Source organism: Bos indicus, chromosome 5 (genome assembly GCF_029378745.1).
Source record: "Bos indicus isolate NIAB-ARS_2022 breed Sahiwal x Tharparkar chromosome 5, NIAB-ARS_B.indTharparkar_mat_pri_1.0, whole genome shotgun sequence".
Lineage (NCBI taxonomy): Eukaryota > Metazoa > Chordata > Mammalia > Artiodactyla > Bovidae > Bos > Bos indicus.
Genome location: NC_091764.1, coordinates 106,897,979 through 106,919,353, shown reverse-complemented (window position 1 = coordinate 106,919,353; position 21,375 = coordinate 106,897,979). Strand labels below are relative to the sequence as shown.

Sequence of the window (21,375 nt, the reverse complement as noted above, 5' to 3'; positions counted from 1 at the left end):
GCGAAGGACTGGACTCCGAGGAGAATAAAACAAAGTGGACTCGGCAGGGAAGACCCTACCGCCGTTGATGGTACCGGCCGACGCTCCGGCAGAGGGGCTGGGTTGGGCTTTTTTTTTTTTTTTCCCTCCCATTCTCTCTCTTTCTCTCTCTCTTTTAAAGCGACACCCGCTCTCTCTTTCTCCCATCACTGTGCCACCAAACCCTCGCTGGCTCTTATGGGCATGAAACATTCCTCCCGCTGCTTGCTCCTAAGGAGGAAGATGGCGGAGAACGCGGCCGAGAGCACCGAGGTAAGGAGGCCAGAGGCCGGCCCGGCCACCCCGCGGCCGCCGGGCTACCCCGCGGCCGCCCGGACCCCAGCGCGCGCCGCGCCGCTCCCGGTGCCAAACTTTCTCAGCTCCATCCCGCTTGCTCCAGCCGGCCGCTTGCGCGTCTGTGTGTGTGTGCGTGGTGTGTGTGTGTGTGCTGGGTGGGGGAAAGACGGTGCCTGTCTCAGGACCCCTCCCTCTTGAAAAATGCAAAAGAGTCGCTCTTACCCCAGCTTCCTCTCCTTCCACCCGCTGCTCGCTCGCGCCCGCCTCGCCACCCCCCACCCCCAACCCAGAGTCCCAAGCCCTGGGCGGCCGCGCTCCCCTGCCCTCTCCTCTGGGCTCCGTTAGGGCTCCAAAGTGGCGGGCTGTGCTGAGCCTGGATGGGCGACCCAGGGGCCAGGTCGTTTCCCTGCAGGGCCTGGACCGTCCCTCCGGGCCGTCACCCTTCAAGCTCGCGCTCTCGGTCCCCGCCGCACCGCGGAGAGCTTCGGGCCTCGGGAGTGCCGAGCCGCGCCGGGGTAGGGCAGGGGCACCGCCGACAGACCCTGGCGCCCAGACCGGGGCGGGGGAGAGGTCCGCAACCCGGGACCTAGAGCCGCCTCGGGGGTGCTAACCCGGGGAGGGAGCTCGGGCCGCGGCCACCTTCAGGACCGCGGACAGCGCCCGCGCCTGCCGCAGCCGAGCCCGCGCGCGCTGTGGGGGCTGCGCGCCGCGCCACAGCAGCTTGGAGGAGGAGGTAGTGGGACCTCCGCAAATTGCGCTCTGGCCCCCAGTCTCCGGCAGCCCGGCAGCTGCCCTTTCTCGACTCTCGAGTTGGCTCGGAGCCGCCAAGAGCCCAGCGTCCCGAGACCGACCAGAGGCTGGGCTTCCTGTCCTCATTTTGACTCTGCTGTCATGACCCCTGGCTCAGCCCGTAGGCTCCGGGCACCTGTAGTCATGCAGGGGATCCGCGTGGGCAGCCCCCTTACCTTCCTGGAGGAACGGTGCGCCGGGGCAGGGGCGGAGTGGGGTGTGTGTGTGTGTGTGTGTGTGTGTGTGTGTGTGTAGATCATCCCTTACTCGGTGGCAGGAAAAAGACAGAGAACAAACTCCCGGACTCTATTAATAGCCTGGTGTCTGGTGGGGCTGCCGTGCCTTTCACAGATGGTTGCCCATATGCAGCGTGGGGCGGGGACGGAGGTGTGGCGCGCGGGGATTGTCCCTCCGTCCGTGGGATGCCCAAAGCGGCAGAGACCCTTCTCAACCGTCTTCCCTCCAGGTCTGAACTGCAGCTAACCCTCTACCCCACCGCGGAGGCAGCAAAGCTTTTTAAAATCCCCGTTCTCCGAGAAACTAGAAGCAGCACACATCCTGTCGATTTCGAAACAAAAAAATGCTCCGGGATAGAGCAGCGGGGCGTCCAGGAGCTACTGTGTCTCCTTGAGTTAGGGCAGAGCCAGCGCGTGCGGGGGCCCTCCCGGTGCCCCACCGGTGAGAGGGCATTTAGGAAGCTGTGTAGCGCTAGGCAGAGAGCTCGCCTGTACGGAACCCCTCGCCCTCCTCGCTGTGATCGCCCACCCGCAGAAGTGATTTCTAAAAATAGCTCCGAGTCAAGGCCGCACTTCTGTAATCCGTTGGCCCAGCGGGCACGTAGCAGTCCCTGCAGCCATGTGGCTGGAGCGCGGGCAGCAAAGAACAGCTTCTCCCGGCCCACCGCCAAAAAAAAAAAAAAAAAAAGTTTTCACGGGTCTCTGGCCCCCGCACTCCTGTTGTTGCCGGCGAGATGCGGGCGCAGACCCCGGGCCAGCGTCCGCAGTGAGCTTGTTGTGAGCTCCACACCTCCGCCAAGGTTCAAGGCGTCCGGAGCAGGCAGAGCGCGGCGTGTGCGCGCGCCAGGCTATTTTTACTTGCTTCCCCCGCAGCTCCAACGCTCCCCCTTCTCGGCGGTTGCACATGCCAGCTCTGCTCAAGGCATCAATGAAAACAGCAGTAGAGGCGGCGAGCTCCTGCGAGGGGAAAAAAAAAAAAAAAAAACAACCCACGTCGCACGCCTGGCACACAGGGGGAGGGGCAGATCCAGCTGGGGCTCCCGGGGCGGGGAGTGAGTCTGGGGTTCAGTTCCTCGCAGCTTCCCCGAGAAAGGGAGGAATTCAGACTTGGGCCAACGTGCCCCGGTGGAGGCATCCAGGCAGCGTGACAATCGCTTGGTTTTCTTCCAGGAACTGCCTGTTTTTGGAATGAGCCAGGACTAGAGCAGTACTTCCAAAAGTGGGGTGCTGTGGGTTTGCCTGCATTTATGGTGAGAGAGAAGCAAGGATGCCTCGGGGTGTGTGTGTGTGTCTATGGTGGTAGCTCTCCTTGTTCTCAATTCAGCATATCTTTATCAAATACTCTGTGCCAGGAATAATTAGGTTCCCGAGGTTCAAAGATAAAGACACTAGGCCACTGCCCTCATGGAACTCACAGTTTGGTGGACAGGAGTGCCGGCTGATCCAGATCATTCGGTAGCACCTTTTCCTGACTTTTGTTGGCGTGGTTTGCAAGCACTTTATCTCACTTTATCCTCACCATAATCCTGTGAGATAAGAGAAGGTTAGAATTCATTGTGTAGCCCCGTTTTACAGATGAGGATGTTGAGGCAGAGAGGTCCAGCAAGTTCTAAATATTACCTGACCGGCTAGGACAGCCTTGGAGCACAGACTGCCCCCACTTCTGACTCATTGCCCTTTGCCCTATACTGCTACCTTGATTCTTTTTTTCTACTGCACCATGCAGCATACAGATCTTAGTTCCCCAACCAGGGATCAAACCTGCACTCCCCCACCCCCCACCCAGTGGAAGTGCAGAGTCTTAACCCCTGGACCACCAGGGAAGTCCCTACATGGCTACTTCTAAAACGATGCCATGTGTGGATGGGAGCAGGCAAGAAGATGGGGAGAGAGGATGTTTGGGAAGGAAGAGATGCTGTTTTGGGACAGGCAAGGAGAACAGGGAGCAAGTGATCACTCACAAAGTAAAGGTAGGGAGAGATATTCTAATCTCTATGCAGGAAGGAGAGTGGGGAATAAAACTATCTGTGAGCAGAGCCTCCCTGGACCAGACAGGTTTGGAGCTGGGCCGAGGGCATCCTGGGTGCAGCTTGTGGCGGGGGGTGGGGGGGTGGGGGGGGGCATGGCCAACGTTGTTGCCACTTTCTCCAGCTCCCTCCCTCAGGTGCACTTCTCCTCCTCAGCTGAGGGCATCAACGCCCACGCATCCCCTCCTGGCAGCCTCTTCTCCCTCTCCCCTGCTCCACACGTGCCTTCAGAACCTCCTAGTGGGCCCATCGGAGTCTCTTTTTCAGCACCCCGCACTCGAGAGGCTGCCACCCTCACTCAGGCAGGAGGCGCTTTCCCGTTGTCCTCTTCTCTAGTCCAACCTCTTCATCACTGCTCAATGGGCTTTCAGAAGCACAGACCTGCTCAAGAGCACACGTGGCTGTCAAAACTTACCATGTCACCCTATTCCCTTTAGGACACAGGATAAAACTTGATGTCCTTAACCCTTCCATATCTGCCCCATGCAGTTCTCTGCAAACACCGACTTCATGCCTGAATGCCTTTGCACATCCTGGTTCCTCTACCTGGGCTGCTCTTTCCCCCTCTTTCTCTGGGGAGGGGGCCGAATCTTCCTCAACCTGAAGGACTCAATACAAAGGTCACTTCCTCTGAGCAGCCTTCCATTTAAATAGCTCTTCCATATATCCTCCATCCCTATGGAGATGGAGTGTTCCTCTCCTTCTTCTGTGCTCCTAACACCTATCTCTCACTTTCCCTGTTACAAGGTAATTGCATTTTTATATATCTGTTTCTCTAGTTGGATAAAGAACTTTCGGGGTGGTGGGGAGCAGGTCTACCCTGTTCTGACACTGGGCCTGACGCAGAGTAAATTAAAATCGTTGATAAATGTTGACTGATTCATAGGAATATGAACAAATTCGTGAGCCTTCTGGGTCTTAATCACTTTCTGCAAACTGGGCCTCCTATCTCCCACTCTTGTGCTTAGATCCTTGTGGATCCGGAAAACATAAAATGAGAGGAGATTCTGGGAATTAGGTGCTGCAAAGCTCCAAGCCCGGGTACATTTTGGTTACCCGTGTTCCTACTTAATAGTTGGTAATGACTGACTCTTCCTATGGGGTGTTCGTCTGAATAGCAAATAAATGGATTAATCACAATGCCCAATTAGGAGCCGTGGGCGATGGTGGACGCTTTGGAGCTGCTGCTTGCTTTACCGGCTCTCAGTGAAAGCCTGATGCATTATTTATGGTGCCCACCTCCCTGACTGGGGTTTCAGCACCTCAAAGGGAAGCCTCCATGGGTGTGAAAACAGTTTTAGCAAAGGAGTCATTTTGGAGACTGGTTTTTGAATGTCATCTTGACTTCCTGGTCCAAGGAGAGAGAGAATATTTATGGGTTGGGAAAACTACAATAAGACCCGGGTTGGGGCGCCAGTGGGCGCTGCTCCTGTGAGTTACGGGGAGACCGGGGCTGTATTCTGACATGGTGCCTGTTGGTGGTTTTGGCCGATGGATCCCTCTTCTCAGGGTTTCTCACTTAAGTGTGTGGTCCTATAGCACAAAAGTGAGAGAGGAGGAGGAGGAAGAAGACAAGAATTGGCAAGACCCAGGCCCACTTCTCTGAGGTCCACATGGTGTCTCTTTCTAACGAGTGTGGGGCTCTGGAGCCAGACCGCCTGGCTTTTACTCTGAACTCAGTAGATGTGTTGTTATGATGAACAAGGTGCTCCTAACCTCTCTGGGCCTCGTAAAGCTGTTGCGATGATTGAATGAATTAATTCGTGCAAAGGGTTTAGAGCCTCGTGAGCTCCAGAGACCTTCGCGATCACCATCAAGCCATCAGCTTTTAGGAGCCTCGCCGGGAAAGTGCCAACAGGATGGACTCACCCTGCCCTTGTTTCTCCAGCTGAAATGGTCCCCAAAACCATGGTCTGCACGCATTTCTCCTCCCTCTGCAAACACGGATTTCAGTCCTGAACTGAACTCAGGAGAATTAAGAAGATAGCCACGTTTGTTTTGTTTTGTTTTGTTTTCCTCCTGGGAAATTTGGCTCTTGGGGGAGTCCTCCATTGGCTTTTGGCTGTCAGAGAGGGTGAAACCACACTCCCGTCTCTGATTCAGGAGCGGTTTTCATTTCCTCCTCTGTGCTAACTGCGATGTGAAGTGATTATCACATTCCAGCGTGGAACATGCAAAAAATCTGTAAAAACAGCATTTACACCTTGGCTTCTCCTGTGCCAGCAGGGGAAGAACGGGCAGCGTTGCGAGATGTGAGCTGCCAAGGTAACTGGAAGTGGATGGTGGTGTTGTGTGATGGGCAGGCATTGCTGTCCAGTCGTGCACGGGCTTGGCCAGAGGAGAGGAAGCTCGGGCAGCAAGGACCATCCCGAGCCCACTTCCTGCACCCACGATGCAGTTGGCCCCTTGGTTGTTAGTTACAGAGCTTCAGAGAAGGCAGCTTCACCAAATTCCTTGTGCATTTTCAGTCAGGAAGTTCTTAGGTCTGAGCTCCACCTCTTCATTGCCATGGGAGTCACTTTGGTTTGTTCTGTTCTAAAAGGAGATTAAAGACTGTCTGGTTGCTTTTGCATTTGGGACTGCACGAGGGCTGTCACCCTCTGTACTAAACTCTGTTCTGAGTGATGCCAACCCTTTCCTCTGAAATTCTGGACTAGCCAGGAGAGGTGGGGTTGAGAAGATATACCCCTCCAGGGGTACCCAGACAGTTGAATGTTTCACACACCAAAAGGCTTTTCTATTTTGTTATTAGAAGTCCATCAAGCATCTCAACTTTCCCCAGATTTGTAACGGGTGACCCATAAGTAACGATTGTTTTTTTTAACTCATTTTTATTTTTGACTGCACTGGGTCTTTGTTGCTCCACGAGGGCTTTCTCTGGTTGCAGTGGGAGAGGGCTGCTGTTTGCAGTGTGCGGGCTTCTCATTGGCAGATGTGTGCGCGGGCTCCAGAGCGTGCAGGCTTCAGTAGTCGTGGTTCCTGGGCTCTGGAGAGTGGGCTCAGTAGTTGTGGAGCACGGGCTTAGTTGCCCCGCAGCATATGGAATTTTCCCGGACCAGGGATTGAACCCACGTCCCCTGTGTTGGCAGGTGGATTCTTAACCACTGGACTACCAGGGAAGTCTGTAAGGATCTCTTTTTAAAATGTAATTTTATACAAGCAAATAGTTCAACGTATACCTTTTCATAAAGTCATAGACTCTTAGAGCCAGATGGGAACTTTAAGTTATTTAAGAGGCAGGAAAATTTTTCCAACACCAGAGTTCCTCAATGTTGGTGTTAATACCATGTTTCCTCCTAAGTCAATGCCATCTCTACCTTCTTTAGACTCTAATTGATTGCTTTTGATACTTGGCACTAATTTTCTGGTGTATGCTGATACGGAATACTAAAAACTAGTTGTTACCCTATATAAGATCTAGGAATTGTGCATAACAAGATACCTCTCCCTTTCATATGACACTTCAAATGCTTTGGCATCTATTGTCTCGTGTAAGAGATGCCATCCTATATTACATACATGCATACACAGGCTCCATCCTGTACACCATATATAAACACAACGAGTTCCATCCTATTCCCATGGGACAGATGAAGAAACCAAAGCACAGAAAGTTAGTGTGACTTGCCCAAGATCCCACAGAGAGGAAGTGATGGAACCCAAGCTCTGGTTTTCTAGCCACTGAGACCTGTGGCTTCTCCACTCTATGGGGCTGTGAAGGCAGCAGGAGGACCAGAGTAGATACTCAAAATAAATACGAAGAGAAAGAATGCGGAAATTAACTGGAGAAACCACAAATGGTGGATTGGGAAGAAGTCCAAGAAAAGACACCAGCCCTGGCTTTCCTCTCCTGTTTTTATGGTTCTCACTGCTGTGCCCCATGGGTGGCGGGGACCTATGGCCAGGACAGTCCTTGTTCCACGATGCCCCTGAGCCCCAAATCCTTGCCAGTGGGCCAGGAAAAACTCTTGAGTAACAAAGTATACATTTTTGAAAGTTGGACTGAAGACCATTGTCTGATCATCGTTAAATCTGAACGTTCATCCAGCTTCTTTCTTGGGATGAAGTAAATAGCAGAGACTTCAGGACAGGAACTTTGTTTTTTAATTTATCTTTGTAATTTTATTTCATTGTTCAGGCTGTTGCAACAAAATACCACAAACTGGTGGCTTCAGCAACAGGAATTTATTGTCTCCCGGTTCCAGAGGCCAGATGTTCTGAAATCCAGGCATCTGCAGGGTGAGGTTCCTGCCGGAGATTCTTAGGGGATTGTGTTTGCTGACTTCTTCTTCGCTTCTGGTGGTTGTCAGCTGTGCTGTGGTTCATAGATGCAGCACCACCTCTCTGCTTCCTTCTCCACCTGGCCCCCTCCCCTGTGTGTCTGTATCTCTTCTTCTAGGGACACCAGTCATATTGAACCAGAGCCCACCTTGTCAGGTATGGCCTCGAATCCTTAATTCGATTGCACTGGAGAGATCTTGTTTACAAACAAGGTCAAATTCACAGGTCACAGGGGTTGCTGTTTAGTCGCCCAGTCGTGGCCCACTCTCTGTGATCCTGTGGACTGTAGCCCCACCAGGCTCCTCTGTTCATGGGATTTCCCAGGCAGGAATACTGGAGCGGGTTGTCATTTCCTTCTCCTGCGGATTGTCCATCTTCCCGACCCAGGGATCAAACCCGTGTCTCCTGCATGCCTCTTTACCACTGAGCCACCCGGGAAGCCCTAACAGTGGCTAGGGCTTCAATACATCTTTTGGGGGGACGACTCAACCCATGACCTCAGCCAACACATCATAGGCCTGAGTAGAGAGTGACTTGCAGATGACAATGAACAGGACTCAAAATACTTGCAAAATCAATGGAAGTAGTCTCTCTTCTCCAGTCCACCCACTGTCCACCTCCCCCACCACCTCCCCAGCACCTTGGCTGGGCCCCCTTTCCTTGAGTAGCAGCAAAATTATAGCAAGAGCTGCGGTGTTCATGTCTGTATTTTGTGCTGGACACGGTGTTCCATGCTTCATATGTATTGCCTTGTTTAGTTTACACAAATTGCAAAGCAACTCTTCTTATTCCTGTGTTGTAATATCTTGACAAACATTGTAGGGCCCCAAGTAGCAGAATGGAGGTGCTCTGGAGCTGGTGGCTCTGCTACTGATGGGGGCCTCTCTCCGCTCTTGCATCCCCTTCCAGCAGGAAGCTTGTCCTCCCTTTTGCTCCGCACTAGCTCTCACCGCCGGAGGGCTGGAAGGAACTGATAGACATCCATGGGTGGAAGAGGGCGGAGCCTGCCAGCCTGCACCTGGCTCCATGTGTTCAATCCGCTGGTCCTCCCAGGAGACTGGCTTGGGAGTAGTTCAGTCGCTCAGTCATGTCTGACTCTTTGCAACCCCATGGACTGCAGCATGCCAGGCTTCCCTGTCCATCACCAATTCCTGGAGCCTGCTCAAACTCATGTCCATAGAGTCGGTGATGCCATCCAACCATCTCATTCTCTGTCATCCTCTTCTCCTCCTGTAGCCAGAGACTTATTGTGGTGGTAGCATCGTGAGCCCACTGCCAGCTTCCATGAAGGGCTGTTCTGGAGGACTGGAGGGGTGAAGACTTTGTGGGCACCTTCCAAACAATTAAGCCACATGGGTCACTGGCTTCTGGGCCCAAAGCAGTTTTGTGCGAAGGTTTGGAGCCCTGCCCCTGGGGTTCAGACCTCAGCCCGTTGGGCCTCACGATCACCTGTGCCCAGTTTAATCATCTATGATATGGTGGTAGCACTTTTTTCCCATGAAGCTGTTACGAGGATTAAACAAGTGACTTCACATAAGCTCACGTTGGCACACAGGGAGATGCTCAAGACAAGCTCTGATTTATCATCCAGGCTTCTCTGGCAATGTCTCAAAGGAGCAGGGCGGCACACAGATGAATAAAAGGTGTCCCCTGCTGATGTGATGGACTCACCGATTCAAACATTCTCAGGAGGGATGGGGTCCTCCAAGCCCCAAGGGCTGCCCTACCTACCCCATTCCACATGCACACTCAATGCTGGGGTCCAGGGTTCTGGTGTCTGCAAGACCCAGAGCATGAAAACAAAATCTCATGGAGCCCCTAGAGATGGAGAGAAGCAGGGAGCACCCACTGCAGACCTCTCAGCCTCCTCTGGGCCCCCCTCAAGCCCTGCTCCTGGGATGAGAGCGACTCCTACTGGTCTGTGACTGGATCGAGCCCCCCTCCCCACATTCCTGAGAGGGAAACTGAGGCCTGGCGGAAGGGAAGACAGAGGTGTGGCCCAGTCTCCCTCCACACATCGGGTGTTAAATACCAAGTTAAACACACTGCCCTCTTGACCATGGACCCAGGAGAGTGTATTCACCGGGGGTGAGGCTTGACTGGAGGGTTGTACTGTAGAGAGCAGACCACTCTAAAGGAAGCAGCGATTAGCAAACGCCTCCATCAGGGCCTGACCTGCAGCTCTGTTGTGAAGGATCCTCTCTTGTTAGCTGGAGGGAGGGAAAGGGGTGGCCCTTTACGGCTGGGGCTGCCAGGAAATGAAAGGCTGCAATTCTCACAGGCATGTGACATCCAAGGGCTTCATCGCTTCTTGACAGGCAGTTATGACAGCCGCTCTCCAAGGAGGCGCAATCAGAGGATCCCCAGAAAATGATTGCAGCCCATTGCCAGCCTAAATGGGCTCCTAATTAAGGGATGTTCTCTATTAATGCACATTAGTTCAACTCTCGCCTTCAGGTACCGAGTGGGGAACTGATGAATATTTATTGAATGAATAAAGGAGATAAACCTGCGCATTGCATGCACACCAGCCAACTTCCTTCTCTTGGAAAGTCTCTCTGCTCCCCGCTTTCCAGAATGAAAGCTACGGTCCCAGGATGCAGGTGGGGAAGGTTTTGGAGGCAGCCTTGAGTCTGATCATCTTATCTTCATCTCTGTGGGATTAAAACCCACTTCACAGTCCACAAACAAGGATTAAACACGATCGCGAGAGAAGACAGAAAAATAGAAACTCGACACATGTTTTCTCCTTCTTCCCCGCTGTTGTAACTCTGAGTTTATTTGCTCAGCTATTGGTTTGCTTTTAGGGGACGATTTATAGTTCAAAGCATGAAGTGTGCTTTTGGATTTCAGTGCAGAGCGGGTGTGAACCACCTCATCCAGGTAGCAGGGTGGCGGGCGTGTTTATGCGAGGGGGTGTGGACAGACATCTGTAGAAGCACGTGTTCCCGCTCTTATGAACTTATCACGTGTGGTTTGTAGTTCATTGCAGGTAGCACACACCAGGTACACACTTCACCGCTGGCCTGGAGCTCCGAGATGGAGCCAGGGAATGGTGACTCAGTGTGGTGGGCAGAGTTGTACGTGGGGCACAAGATTCCAGGGAGGAGACATCATAGAGATGGATCTGAGTGTCAGGGAGGTCCGAAGCCCCGGCTTTGCAGCTGATGCACGACCTTTGTTACGGAACCCGGATGCTGTTTTCCTCAGGTCAGGGGTAGGTGGCCTTCCCATCTTGCTCCACACACCATCTCCAGACCCTCTCACGCCCTCTCTCCAATATGCTGGTGCTTCTCAGCTGCAGCCCAGACCTGGGCCCCAAGCTTGGACCGTTCAGTCTGGCTTCCCCCCTGTCGCAACCACTGCGGTGCCTCTCAGGGACCTCAGATTCACAGGGTCCCTCGGGAGCATCACCTCCTCCCATGTCTGCCCCCTCTTCCTGATCCTCATCTTGGGGTGTGAAGTCACCCGAGGAACAAGCCCCAGTCCTGTGTCCTTGGCGATTCCAGTGATTCTGCATCTCCTTGGCTTGTCCTCTGCCCTGACTCTGTCCTCCTCTTTTGGGTCCCACTTTGGCTGTCCCGGGCACGTCGCCCACCTCTTGCCTGACTCTCTGCATCTGCTCCAGATGCACACCCCACCCCTCCGCCCCCATCCCCACCCCCGCCAGCTGCCCCTGGCTTTCCTCTGTCCTCATAGCAGCACGGACCTGCATTCTGAAGTGGCGGCCAGACTGTGCTACCCCTCTCCTCAAACGCCTTCAATGGCTTTTCCATTATCACTGCAGAAGGTCCCACCTCCTTGCCAGGACTTAGTCGGCTCTGCAAGCTCACACCCCAGAGCGCTGTTCTCTGATGTCCTTCCCTTCCACTCTAGATACGCTCACCTGCCTCCCTCCTCTCATCACCTTCCTTCATCACTCTTCCTTCAGATCTCACCTTAGATGCCACCTCTTCCAGGAAGCCTTCCCCGACTCCACTCCCTCATTTAAGTCAGACTTAGCTCTCCCCACTCTCCACCATGTGATCCTACCTGTGTTGCAGATCCTACAACAGTCGCAGTGTGTAGCACTCTGTACTCATTGGCTGACTTCCTCGTTGACAAGTCCACCATAAACTTTGTGAAGGCAGGGGCTCTGTCTGTGCTGTTCACCATTGGATCCCAGCACCTAGCATAGGGGCTGATACCTGTTAGAGGTTAGAAACCTTTTGTCCTATGAATGATCACGCATGGACAGTGTTATATGGATGGTGGTAGTGGTTCAATTGATAAGTTGCGTCTGACTCTTGCAACACCATGGACTGCAGGCTTCCAGGCTCCTCTGTCCATGGGATTCTCCAGGCAAGAATACTGGAGTTGGTTGCCATTTTCTTCTCCAGGAGATCTTCCAGACCCAGGGATCAAACTCAGATCTCCTGCATCGCAGGCAGATTCTTTACTGACTGAATCACCCGGGAAGCCCGTTCTATAGATGCTGGTGTTAAATCATTATGGCGCCCTTCCTTTGACACTGGTTGGGATTGTCAGTCATTCACACAGCATCCCCTAAAAAGGAAGTCTCCATGGTCATAGTCATCATCCCCCAACCCAAAGAAAGGTTGCAGGTAAGCTGCCCCCAGAAAGATATTCACCGCCAAGCAGCAAAGGCCGGACTGCAGAGAGACGGGGACAGTTGTGCAAACTGGGGAAGCAATTTTCAGATACACAAGTGTGTGCATACCCAGTCGCTTGTCCTGTCTGATTCTTTGCAACCCCACGGACTGGAGCACATCAGACTCCTCTGTCTGTGGAATTCTCTACGCAAGAATACTGAAGTGGGTTGCCATGCCCCTCCTCCAGGGGATCTTCCTGACCCAGGGACTGAACCTGCATCTTAGGCCTATCCTGCATTGCAGGTGGATTCTTTACCATTGAGCCACCTGGGAGAGCATACGTTTAATACCCTCCTGAACAGGCAAGCCTTAAGTTTCAGAAAGGGCTGGGGGAGGTCAGGGCTGTGCCTGGGCTGTGGGAATTCCCTGGACTTCTGTGGTGGGAGGAGGAGGCAGAGAGACCGTGAAGCCTCCCCTGAAAAACCTCACTTGAAGCACAGGAGTTGGAGGTTTGCATCAGTTCAATTCAGTTCTGTTCAGTTGCTCAGTCATGTCTGACTCTTTGCAACCCCATGAACTGAAGCACGCCAGGCTTCCCTATCCATCGCCAACTCCTGGAGTTTACTCAAACTCATGTCTGTTGAGTCAGTGATGCCATTGAGCCATCTCATCCTCTGTCGTCCCCTTCTCCTCCTGCCTTCAATCTTTCCCAGCACCAGGGTCTTTTCAAATGAGTCAGTTCTTCACATCAGGTGGCCAAAGTATTGGAGTTTCAGCTTCAGCATCAGGTGGCCAAAGTATTGGAGTTTCAGCTTCAGTCCTTCCAATGAAAATTCAGAACTGATTTCATTTAGGATGGACTGCTTGGATCTCCTTGCAGTCCACGGGACTCTCAAGAGTCTTCTCCAACACCACAGTTTGCATCAGATGTTGGTTTGCATCAGCCAGTGTATTTTTTCCCACTGGGCCTGATGCTCATCATTGGCTGATGTGAGCAGGAGCTGAGCAGGGTGGGTGGTTGTGTCCAGACCAGGGATCTGAACCACCCTGAGGCTCTGGCTCCCAGCCCCAGGCTCTCTGGAGTCCCATGCTCCGGCTCAAGGGCCAGCACTCTGCAGGGGGATGTGACTTCTCGCCCAGCTTCTCCTGAGCCTCCTTTATTCACAGTTGTCTTAGGCTGGCACTGTCATTCACTCTGCTATTTATAAAGTTAACAATAAGATGCTCTCTACTCCAGGAGGGAAAGAAAGTCAAACCAGCGGGCTGGGCTGCCGATGCAACCGGGCCCTGGGGTTCTGTCCACAAGGACAGCTCTGGTGGTTTTACTGGAGGCTTCCCTGATGCTTGGCCAAGCCTGTGCCCATCCCCCTTGCTTCTTGTGGCTCTGCTTCGGCATCAGAACCCAGAGCTCTGGCTCTGCCCCCGCCTTTGGAAGGTACTACGTGTGCCCTAGTCCAGGCAGTCGGGCTCCATCCTAAGCCCCGAGGAGTCTCGGCCCTGGCCTTCCTGTATTTTTTGCTCTGTTTTCTCGGGCCCTGGGTGGTTACCAGGTAGCATGGAAAGAGCCCAGAAGCCCGAGGCCCTGACTCTGGTGCCATCTGCCCTCTGCCTCTCAGCCACCCATGTGAAAAATACCTGAATTGGTCCTCGTCTATCCCACCTGATGTGTGCGAGCTAGGTCGCTTCAGTCGTGTCTGACTCTCTGCCACCCTGTGGACTGTAGCCCACCAGGCTCCTCTGTCTGTGGGGATTCGGGGAACCCCTGAACGAGCTGGAGACCAGATCTTGAGTGCCTTTGGAAAGGGGGGTGTTTTATGCAAGTTGTAAACCTTGCTGTGGTTCCCCAGCTGTCCCAGGTGCCTCCCCGGGCAATTTTGTGTTCGTTTCCCCTTTACTAGGTTGTCAGCGGAGATGGAGACAGCTCATCGCCACGCTCCACGTGGCTCCCCTTCCAGACGTGCCCACGTGTGCTGGACTCGTGCTGCTGAACACGAGAGATGTTTTCCCCTCTCGGTGGCAGGTGGCGCAGAAAGTGGAGGTTTGGGAGGAAGGGAAAAGGAGCCGCCAGTCTGGGCTTGGTGGGGAGCTGACCTCTCCTAGGGTCCTGAATTGAACAAAGGCTGATAGGGAGGTGTTTATCCGGGCTGGGGAGCAAACCTTCTGGAAACCTCCGCCTCCTCTTCTGCTCCCCGCCTGATGGCTTAGCCGCCTCCCTTCCCCAGGCTGGGGCTTCTGCGCTGCTGAGAGCCAGGGCTGTTTCTTTTTTAGGCAGGAGAGATGTGTTGTTGTTGTTGTTCAGTCACTCAGTCATGTCTGACTCTTTGTGACCCAATAGATTGCAGCACAGAGTTTTCTCAAACTCATATCCATTGAGTCAGAGATGCCATCCAACCATCTCATCCTCTGTTGCCCCCTTCTCCTCCTGCCCTCAATCTTTCCCAGCATCGGGGTCTTTTCCAATGAGTCAGCTCTTCTCATCAGGTGGCCAAAGTATTGGAGCTTCAGCATCAGTCCTTCCAGTGAATATTCAGGGTTGATTTTCTTTAGGATTGACAGGTTTGATCTCCTTGAAGTCCAAGGGACTCTCAAGAGTCTTCTCCAGCACCACAGCTCAAAAGCATCAGTTCTTAGGAGCTCAGCCTTCTTTATGGTCCAACTCTCACATCCATACATGACTACTGGAAAAATCCTAGCTTTGACTATACAGACCTTTGTCAGCAAAGTGATGTCCCTGCTTTTGAATACGCTGTCTAAGTTTGTCATAGCTCTTCTTCCAAGGAGCAACTGTCTTTTAATTTCATGGCTGCAGTCACCATCCACAGGGATTTTGGAGTCCAAGAAAATAAAGTCTGAGAGAGATGAAGGGCTCTGGGGGAGGCAGCCTCAGCTTCTTAGTTCTGGACTCTGCGGGCCTGGATCTTGGAGTGATTCCAGTTTCAAGCAGCTGCGCCTTAACCTCCAGACACTTGATGCGCCATAGGTCTAGCCTGTTGTTAACGAGTACGGGATGGAGGAGAAGAAAGAGAAGGTTTGCGTCTCGAGTCCGTTAGCGCCGTGCTTCTTTGTCTTCCCCTGTGTGCACTGCTGGACCATTATTTCTGAAGTGCTGGGACCTGGCTTATCTCCCAGGATCCAGGCTGAGCCAGGATGTTGTGTTTCTTTGGTACCCTGGCTGGTGCCAGCGGCCGAGCGCCAGGCCGGGGGCCTGGAGGAGGGAGAATGCCACAGCCAGCCCTGGCATCATCCTCCCCTGACATCTTCTTACCACGGGCCCTGGAGATCCCCTTGTCACCAACTGCAACGGCCTCTAATCTCACCTGATCGATCGATGGCGATGGCATCAGACGCTGTTGGTGCTTTGTTTTCCCTGATGCTCTCTGCTCTTCGGGCTTCTGTGTCCTTCCTCCCTCCGCTCCCACAACTCTGACTTCCTGGATCCTTCTTGCTTCCCCCATGAGTGATGCTGAACCCTGCTCCCCATCCCTGGGTGACCTTTTCCTCCCCCATGTCTTGTGACGTCCAGACCTGCACTCCTGGCTATGTTCCTCTTCCTCAGTGTTTGGCAGGCCCTTCAAGTCCTACATAACCCAAACTATGCTCCCTACGTTTACCTCTGAGCTTGCACATCTGTTCCTACTCCAAGTGCATCCTCCCTTACTCAGGCCAGAAGTCAGGAGTCACACTAGCAGCCTCTCTACACTCACCTCCCCGACCCCAACCCTAGAGAATCTGTCACAGAGTCCTGCCGATTCTACCCTGTTCATATCGTTGGCTTGCGTCTCCTCCTCCGTCTCTTGCTGCCTCTGGTCAGACCCTGGCTGCACTCTGTCTGGGCCTGCTGCCCTGCTTCTGCCCCTGCCCTGGCCAGGCCACCCTCATCATGGCAGCCGGATGCCTGTGCTCCAGAAGGCCGCAGTGGATACTGGGGGGATGAATGCATGAGTTCTGGGTGGAGATGCTGGCTCAGAGGAGCAACGAGGGTGCTCATTCTGCAACTGCTGGACATTGTGAGTTAACATCGGGGCTCACCATTCTCATCTGGCCTTGGTGGAGATGGTTGTTTAGTCACTAAGTTGTGTCTGGGCTTCCCCGGTGGCTCGACTGGTAAAGAATCCGCCTGCAGTGCAGGAGACCACAGTTCAATTCTTGCGTTGGGAAGATCCACTGGAGAAGGGATAGGCTACCCACTCCAGTATTCTTGGGCTTCCCTGATAGATGACACCAGAGAAGAAGGGGACAACAGAGGATGAAATGGTTGGATGCCATCACTGACTCGATGGACATGAGTTTGAGCAAGCTCCAGGAGTTAGTGAGGGACAGGGAAGCCTGGTGTGCTACAGTTCATGGGGTCACAAACAGTAGGACATGACTGAGTGACTGAGCTGAACTGAAGCCGTGTCCGACTCTTTGACACCCCATAGACTGCAGCACTCGAGGCTTCCCTATCCTTCACCATCTCCTGGAGCTTGCTCAAACTCATGTTCATCGAGTTGTGATGCCATCCAACCATCTCATCCTCTGTTGCCCCTTCTCCTGCTGCCCTCGATCTTTCCCAGCGTCAGGGTCTTTTCCATTGAGTCAGCTCTTCTTACCAGGTGGCTAAAGTATTGGAGTTTCAGCTTCATCATCAGTCCTTACAATGAGCATTCAGGGTTGATTTTCTTTAGGATTGACTGGTTTGATCTCCTTGTTGTCCAAGGGACTCTCACGCAGTCTTAAATCCAGGGCTAACTTTTTATCACTGAAGGGGGGAAAAGAAACCCAACTCTTCAGAGTATTCAGAATTTATGAGGTTTTCCACTCTGGTCCAGAGGGACAAGAGCTCTTCCTGGCTCTATGTGAGTAACTAAAGTAGTCCCTTTATCTTTTTTTTTTTTTTTTTTTAGAAGTTTAAAAATAATTAATTAATTATGGCTATGTTGTGTCCTAGTTGAAGGGCCCTGGCTCAGTTGCCCCAAAGCACGTGTGGTCTTAGTTCCCTGACCGGGGATCGAACCTGAGACCCTTGCTTTGAAAGGCAGACTCTCACCCACTGGGCTGCGAGGGAAGTCCCAGCAGTCCCTTTATCTTGTTTGCACGTATTTTCTTGGTCTCACGTAGCGTCCTCACAGGCACGATTTGGTCAGCCTTGGCTGAAGACTGGAGGGACTCTCTCTCCAATTCTCCAAAGCTGCCTCACTGTAGAGCCTTCTGCCCCCCAGCACTCTGCCTTGCAGACTCTAGCTGCCTTGCTGTCCTGACTCCCACCTTTGTCTCTTCCACCAAGGACAGATGTATCGCTCTGCCTCTGAGTGTTCCCATTCCCCACAGCACAGCTCAGACACGCCGGGCAGCTGGGTCATCGTAGGCCCGCCTTGTCTCTCATCTTCCAGAGATCTAGTTTTTCACTGCCTGGTGTTCAGTGTCTTGAAAACTGTTATTTCATATGTTTTCTCCAGCTTTTAAACTGATCTTCGGAATTGCATGGGAGTGCTTTGAAAAACCCAGATTCCTGGGATCTGCCATTGGCTAATCTGAGGCCACTCTGGAGTAGATCTGGATATTATTGGGTGGCTGACAGTGTTCCCTTTCTAGCTGGAGCATCTGTACTTTCAGTCAATACTCACATTGGGAGCCTCTGATTAAAGGAGTCAGTCACCTCTGCTAAGAATCTGAGTGGAGAGATATTTATTAATATTTAAAGCAAATCAGTTTCCGGGAACTGGGTGGAAAGTATCTGGAGGAGTCCATGGAAACCAGATGAAAATCTGGATTAAGCAGATGTGGCTTTGGTTCTGGCCAACAACTTGCAGATGAGGACGAGATGGTTGGATGGCATCACCAACTCGATGGACATGAGTTTGAGCAAACTCTGGGAGATAGTGAAGGACAGGGGAGCCTGGCATGCTGCAGTCCCTGGGGTCTCAAAGAGTCGAACATGGCTTAGCAACTGAACAGCAACAACAGCAACGTGTGATTTTCTTTGTGACTTAAGACTCTGTAGCTTGTTTTTCTCCAGCCATTGGCGTATCAGACAGATCATGGGGCCAGAGTCTCTGTGAGGGACCAGCTCTGGGATCCTGACCAGTCCTGCCATGGGGGCAGAGTCAGCTTCTCTGAACCTTGGCACTGTTATCTGCAGCTCTATCTTTGCAGCATTTGAGTGTGAAGAGATTGTTGGAAAAGCATCTACGAACACACTTGAATCTGTACTTGAAGCCACTTGTAGACTCTACAGATGAAACGATGGGGCTTAGTAAACGCATTCTGTATTTGCAAGATATTTCCTTCTAGAAATCCCAGGAGATAGCACACTTCTCAGTAAAGATATTAGAAGCACTACCGAACCCTCCAAAGAATGTTGAATATTATTCACATTCTGGTGGTTATTTGTCTTGGTTTTGTCTTTCTTCCTGCCACCTCTCTGCCCTGTAAAGGGGAAAGAAAGGTCTCTGATTGCACGGTGGGAAGGAACCTTGCATAATATATTTATGAAGGGCAGCATTGACCCAGATGAATGCAAGGATGCTGTAATCAACACGTCTTTATTGAGCCCCAGCACTGTGCCAAGTATGAAGAGAGAAACAGTGACACGGAAGGTCTGCTTACTGGTCTGAAGGAATCTGCTTCTTCGTTGTAGACTCAATACCTACATGTGTGTGTGCTCAGTTGCTTTGGTCACATCTGACTCTTTGCGACCCCACAGACTAAAGCCCACCAGGCTTCTCTGTCCACAGGATTTTTCTGAGAAGGATACTGACGTGGGTTGCCATGCCTTCCTCCAGGGGGATCTTCCCAACCCAGCGATTGAACCGCATGTCCTGTGTCCCCTATATCGCAGGCAAATTCCTTACCACTAAGCCACCAGGGAAGCTCCCAGTGCCCACAGTTGTGAGACAGTTTTCATGAGACCCTTTGCCAACAAAACGGAACAGAACGTAACCAGTAGCTTCGGACCAGCAGATGCCATGGAAATTGAGAAGCAGCAGGAGAGAACAGGTGTCGGGGCTGCAGAAAATGACTGACTTTCCGTGATGGGCATGTTCCTGAAGACAGCAACTGCATAGTTCTCAGAAAGCTCTGGGGAGGAGGGGCAGAACGGAGCCCAGGGAGCAGACAGCGTGGAGGGTGAGGACCGGAGTCCAGTAGGCAGAGGAACAGAGCTCTACGAGCAGCCAAAGCCACCATGTCCAGTGCCAGAGAAGAGCCCAGGGAGCATCCAAAAATAGCACCAGGGCAGAGAGTCAGATGGCCGGAGATGGACGCCTGGTCCTCCTGCACCACACTTCAGAATTTCCTCTGAATGTTTATACACGAGATGTCTTTAGTCATCACTGAAACCCTGTAAAAGTCTGGACACATAATTATTGCCATGTGACAGGGAAGGAAGCTGGAGGTCAGAAAGGTTAAATGGGGTTTGCATCATAACCTGAATAGGGAAAGAGAGAATGAAGACCAGAGCCCACAGGTGCCCCGTGTGCATGTGACTTCTGCCTGATACCCTCTGTCTCCATGGCGACCCCGGCTGAGTGTAGAGTCACCTGCCCGGCTCACATCCCACGTGGATGCTGTGATCCAAATCCGGGATGAGGGCTTAATCCAACTCTGGGCAAGATGAGGGTCAGGGGAGGAGATGGTCTTTCTGCACATCTGTCCATAAAGGAAACAGAGAGCAGCTTGGTGGTGTCCTTCCAGTCAAAGGAGAGACAGGCCCCTGTTGGCTTGGGGAGGGGAAGTGGGGAGGGGAAAGGGGGAGGGGTTGGGGCACATGGCAGGTCTGCTGTTTAAGGCCATTCAGGAGGAAGAACCAGGAGCCAAGCATCCAATTAACCTGACATCTCTTGCAGCCAAAATATTTGAGGATATAAGAAGAAAATTTAATATGTGGAGGCTTGGGAGAAAAGTGACTAATAGCTGGAAAACAGCCCCAGTTTATTTAAAAAAAAAAAAAATAGGTCAGACCCAACAGCTCCAAAAGATTCCTTCCCAGCAGTTCCAGATCTGGGAGATGGAGGGGGTACCGCATGGCGGCAATGCCCCCCCGACATGAAGCAGGTGTGGCTATTGTGCCACAAAAAGATGGCCTGGTGCTGCCAGGAAGCGATGGGACACCATGCACGTCCTTGGAGTTGAGCTGCACTGTGACTCTGGCCGTGACCATAAGTTAGGGGCTGGCCCAGGTCGCCCAGCCTGCAGGTGGCTGAACCCTCACCCAACCCCAGTCCTTTGGCTGTGAGAGCCAACATGCTTTCTGTAAGCCGTGGCTGCCTCTCCTTCAGATGACCTTGGCCAGCTCTGGCGTTGTCTGGGGATCGCAGTGGCCCTGAGACAGGGCCAGGCTGGCCTCCAAGGGCTGCAGCAGAGGGTCACCGAGGGATGGAGAAGGTGGGCAGCTGCCCCCAGTCCTGCCTGGACCAGGCTTCATGGGTAGCCCTGGAGGAGCTGGTTAAAGTGCAGGCTGTCCGTCCTGACCCCCAGAGGATCAGATTCTGTCAGTCTGAGGAGGGGCCTGACCCCCACCCTAAGGTGACTGATGTATATGGTCCTCAGTCAGTCAGTCCCCAGGTGATTTCCCTCAGAACGCTGCTTTCTAGAGACAACTATAGCTCTCTCAGGAAAAAAGGATGCCCCGGCTATTAAATTGGTAGCACTAGACACCTTTCTCTGTCCATGGGATTTCCCAGGCACGAGTACTGGAATGAGTTGCCGTTTCCTTCTCCTGGCGAGCTACAAGTCTTTGGGGTCTCAAAGAGTTGGACACGGCTGAGCACACACACACACGCATGCAGACACCCTTGTTGCCTCTTAGAGATTCAGGATTCGTTTTAGCAAATTAAAGGCTTAAGAGGATTGCAATTAAGAAATCGCTTTATACTTTGTAGTCTATACATACAGCAAATTGTTACATTGTATATGCCTTCAACTTCCACAATGATATATGTCAATTTGATCTCAAGAAAGCAGGGAAAGAAAAGAAATTTCTTTGGATTTTTTTTTTTTTTCCCCACACTCAACCACAGAACCCTTGATTCCAGGAGTATATCTTCTGTGGGAAACAAAGTGAAAATAATTCAGCTGCAGACAAGTGGTTCTCAGTCTCTGGACGCAGTAGAGTCCGGGGGTGGAGGCAGGAGTTTTGTTAGGATAGATTGCGGG

The 21,375-nt window shown here is 52.5% G+C and overlaps 1 protein-coding gene across 2 annotated transcripts in view; it reads left to right on the top strand.

The window, feature by feature from the left end:
- Nucleotides 1–209: 209 nt before the first annotated feature.
- PRMT8 (protein arginine methyltransferase 8) overlaps nt 210–21,375 on the top strand; it is a 70,843-nt gene continuing 49,677 nt past the window's right edge. For both annotated transcript variants that reach the window (XM_070790286.1, XM_070790285.1), the window contains exon 1: nt 210–291. In XM_070790286.1, coding sequence (XP_070646387.1) covers nt 217–291 — 75 coding nt within the window. In that variant the 5' untranslated portion in view covers nt 210–216. The remainder of the gene's footprint in view (nt 292–21,375) is intronic.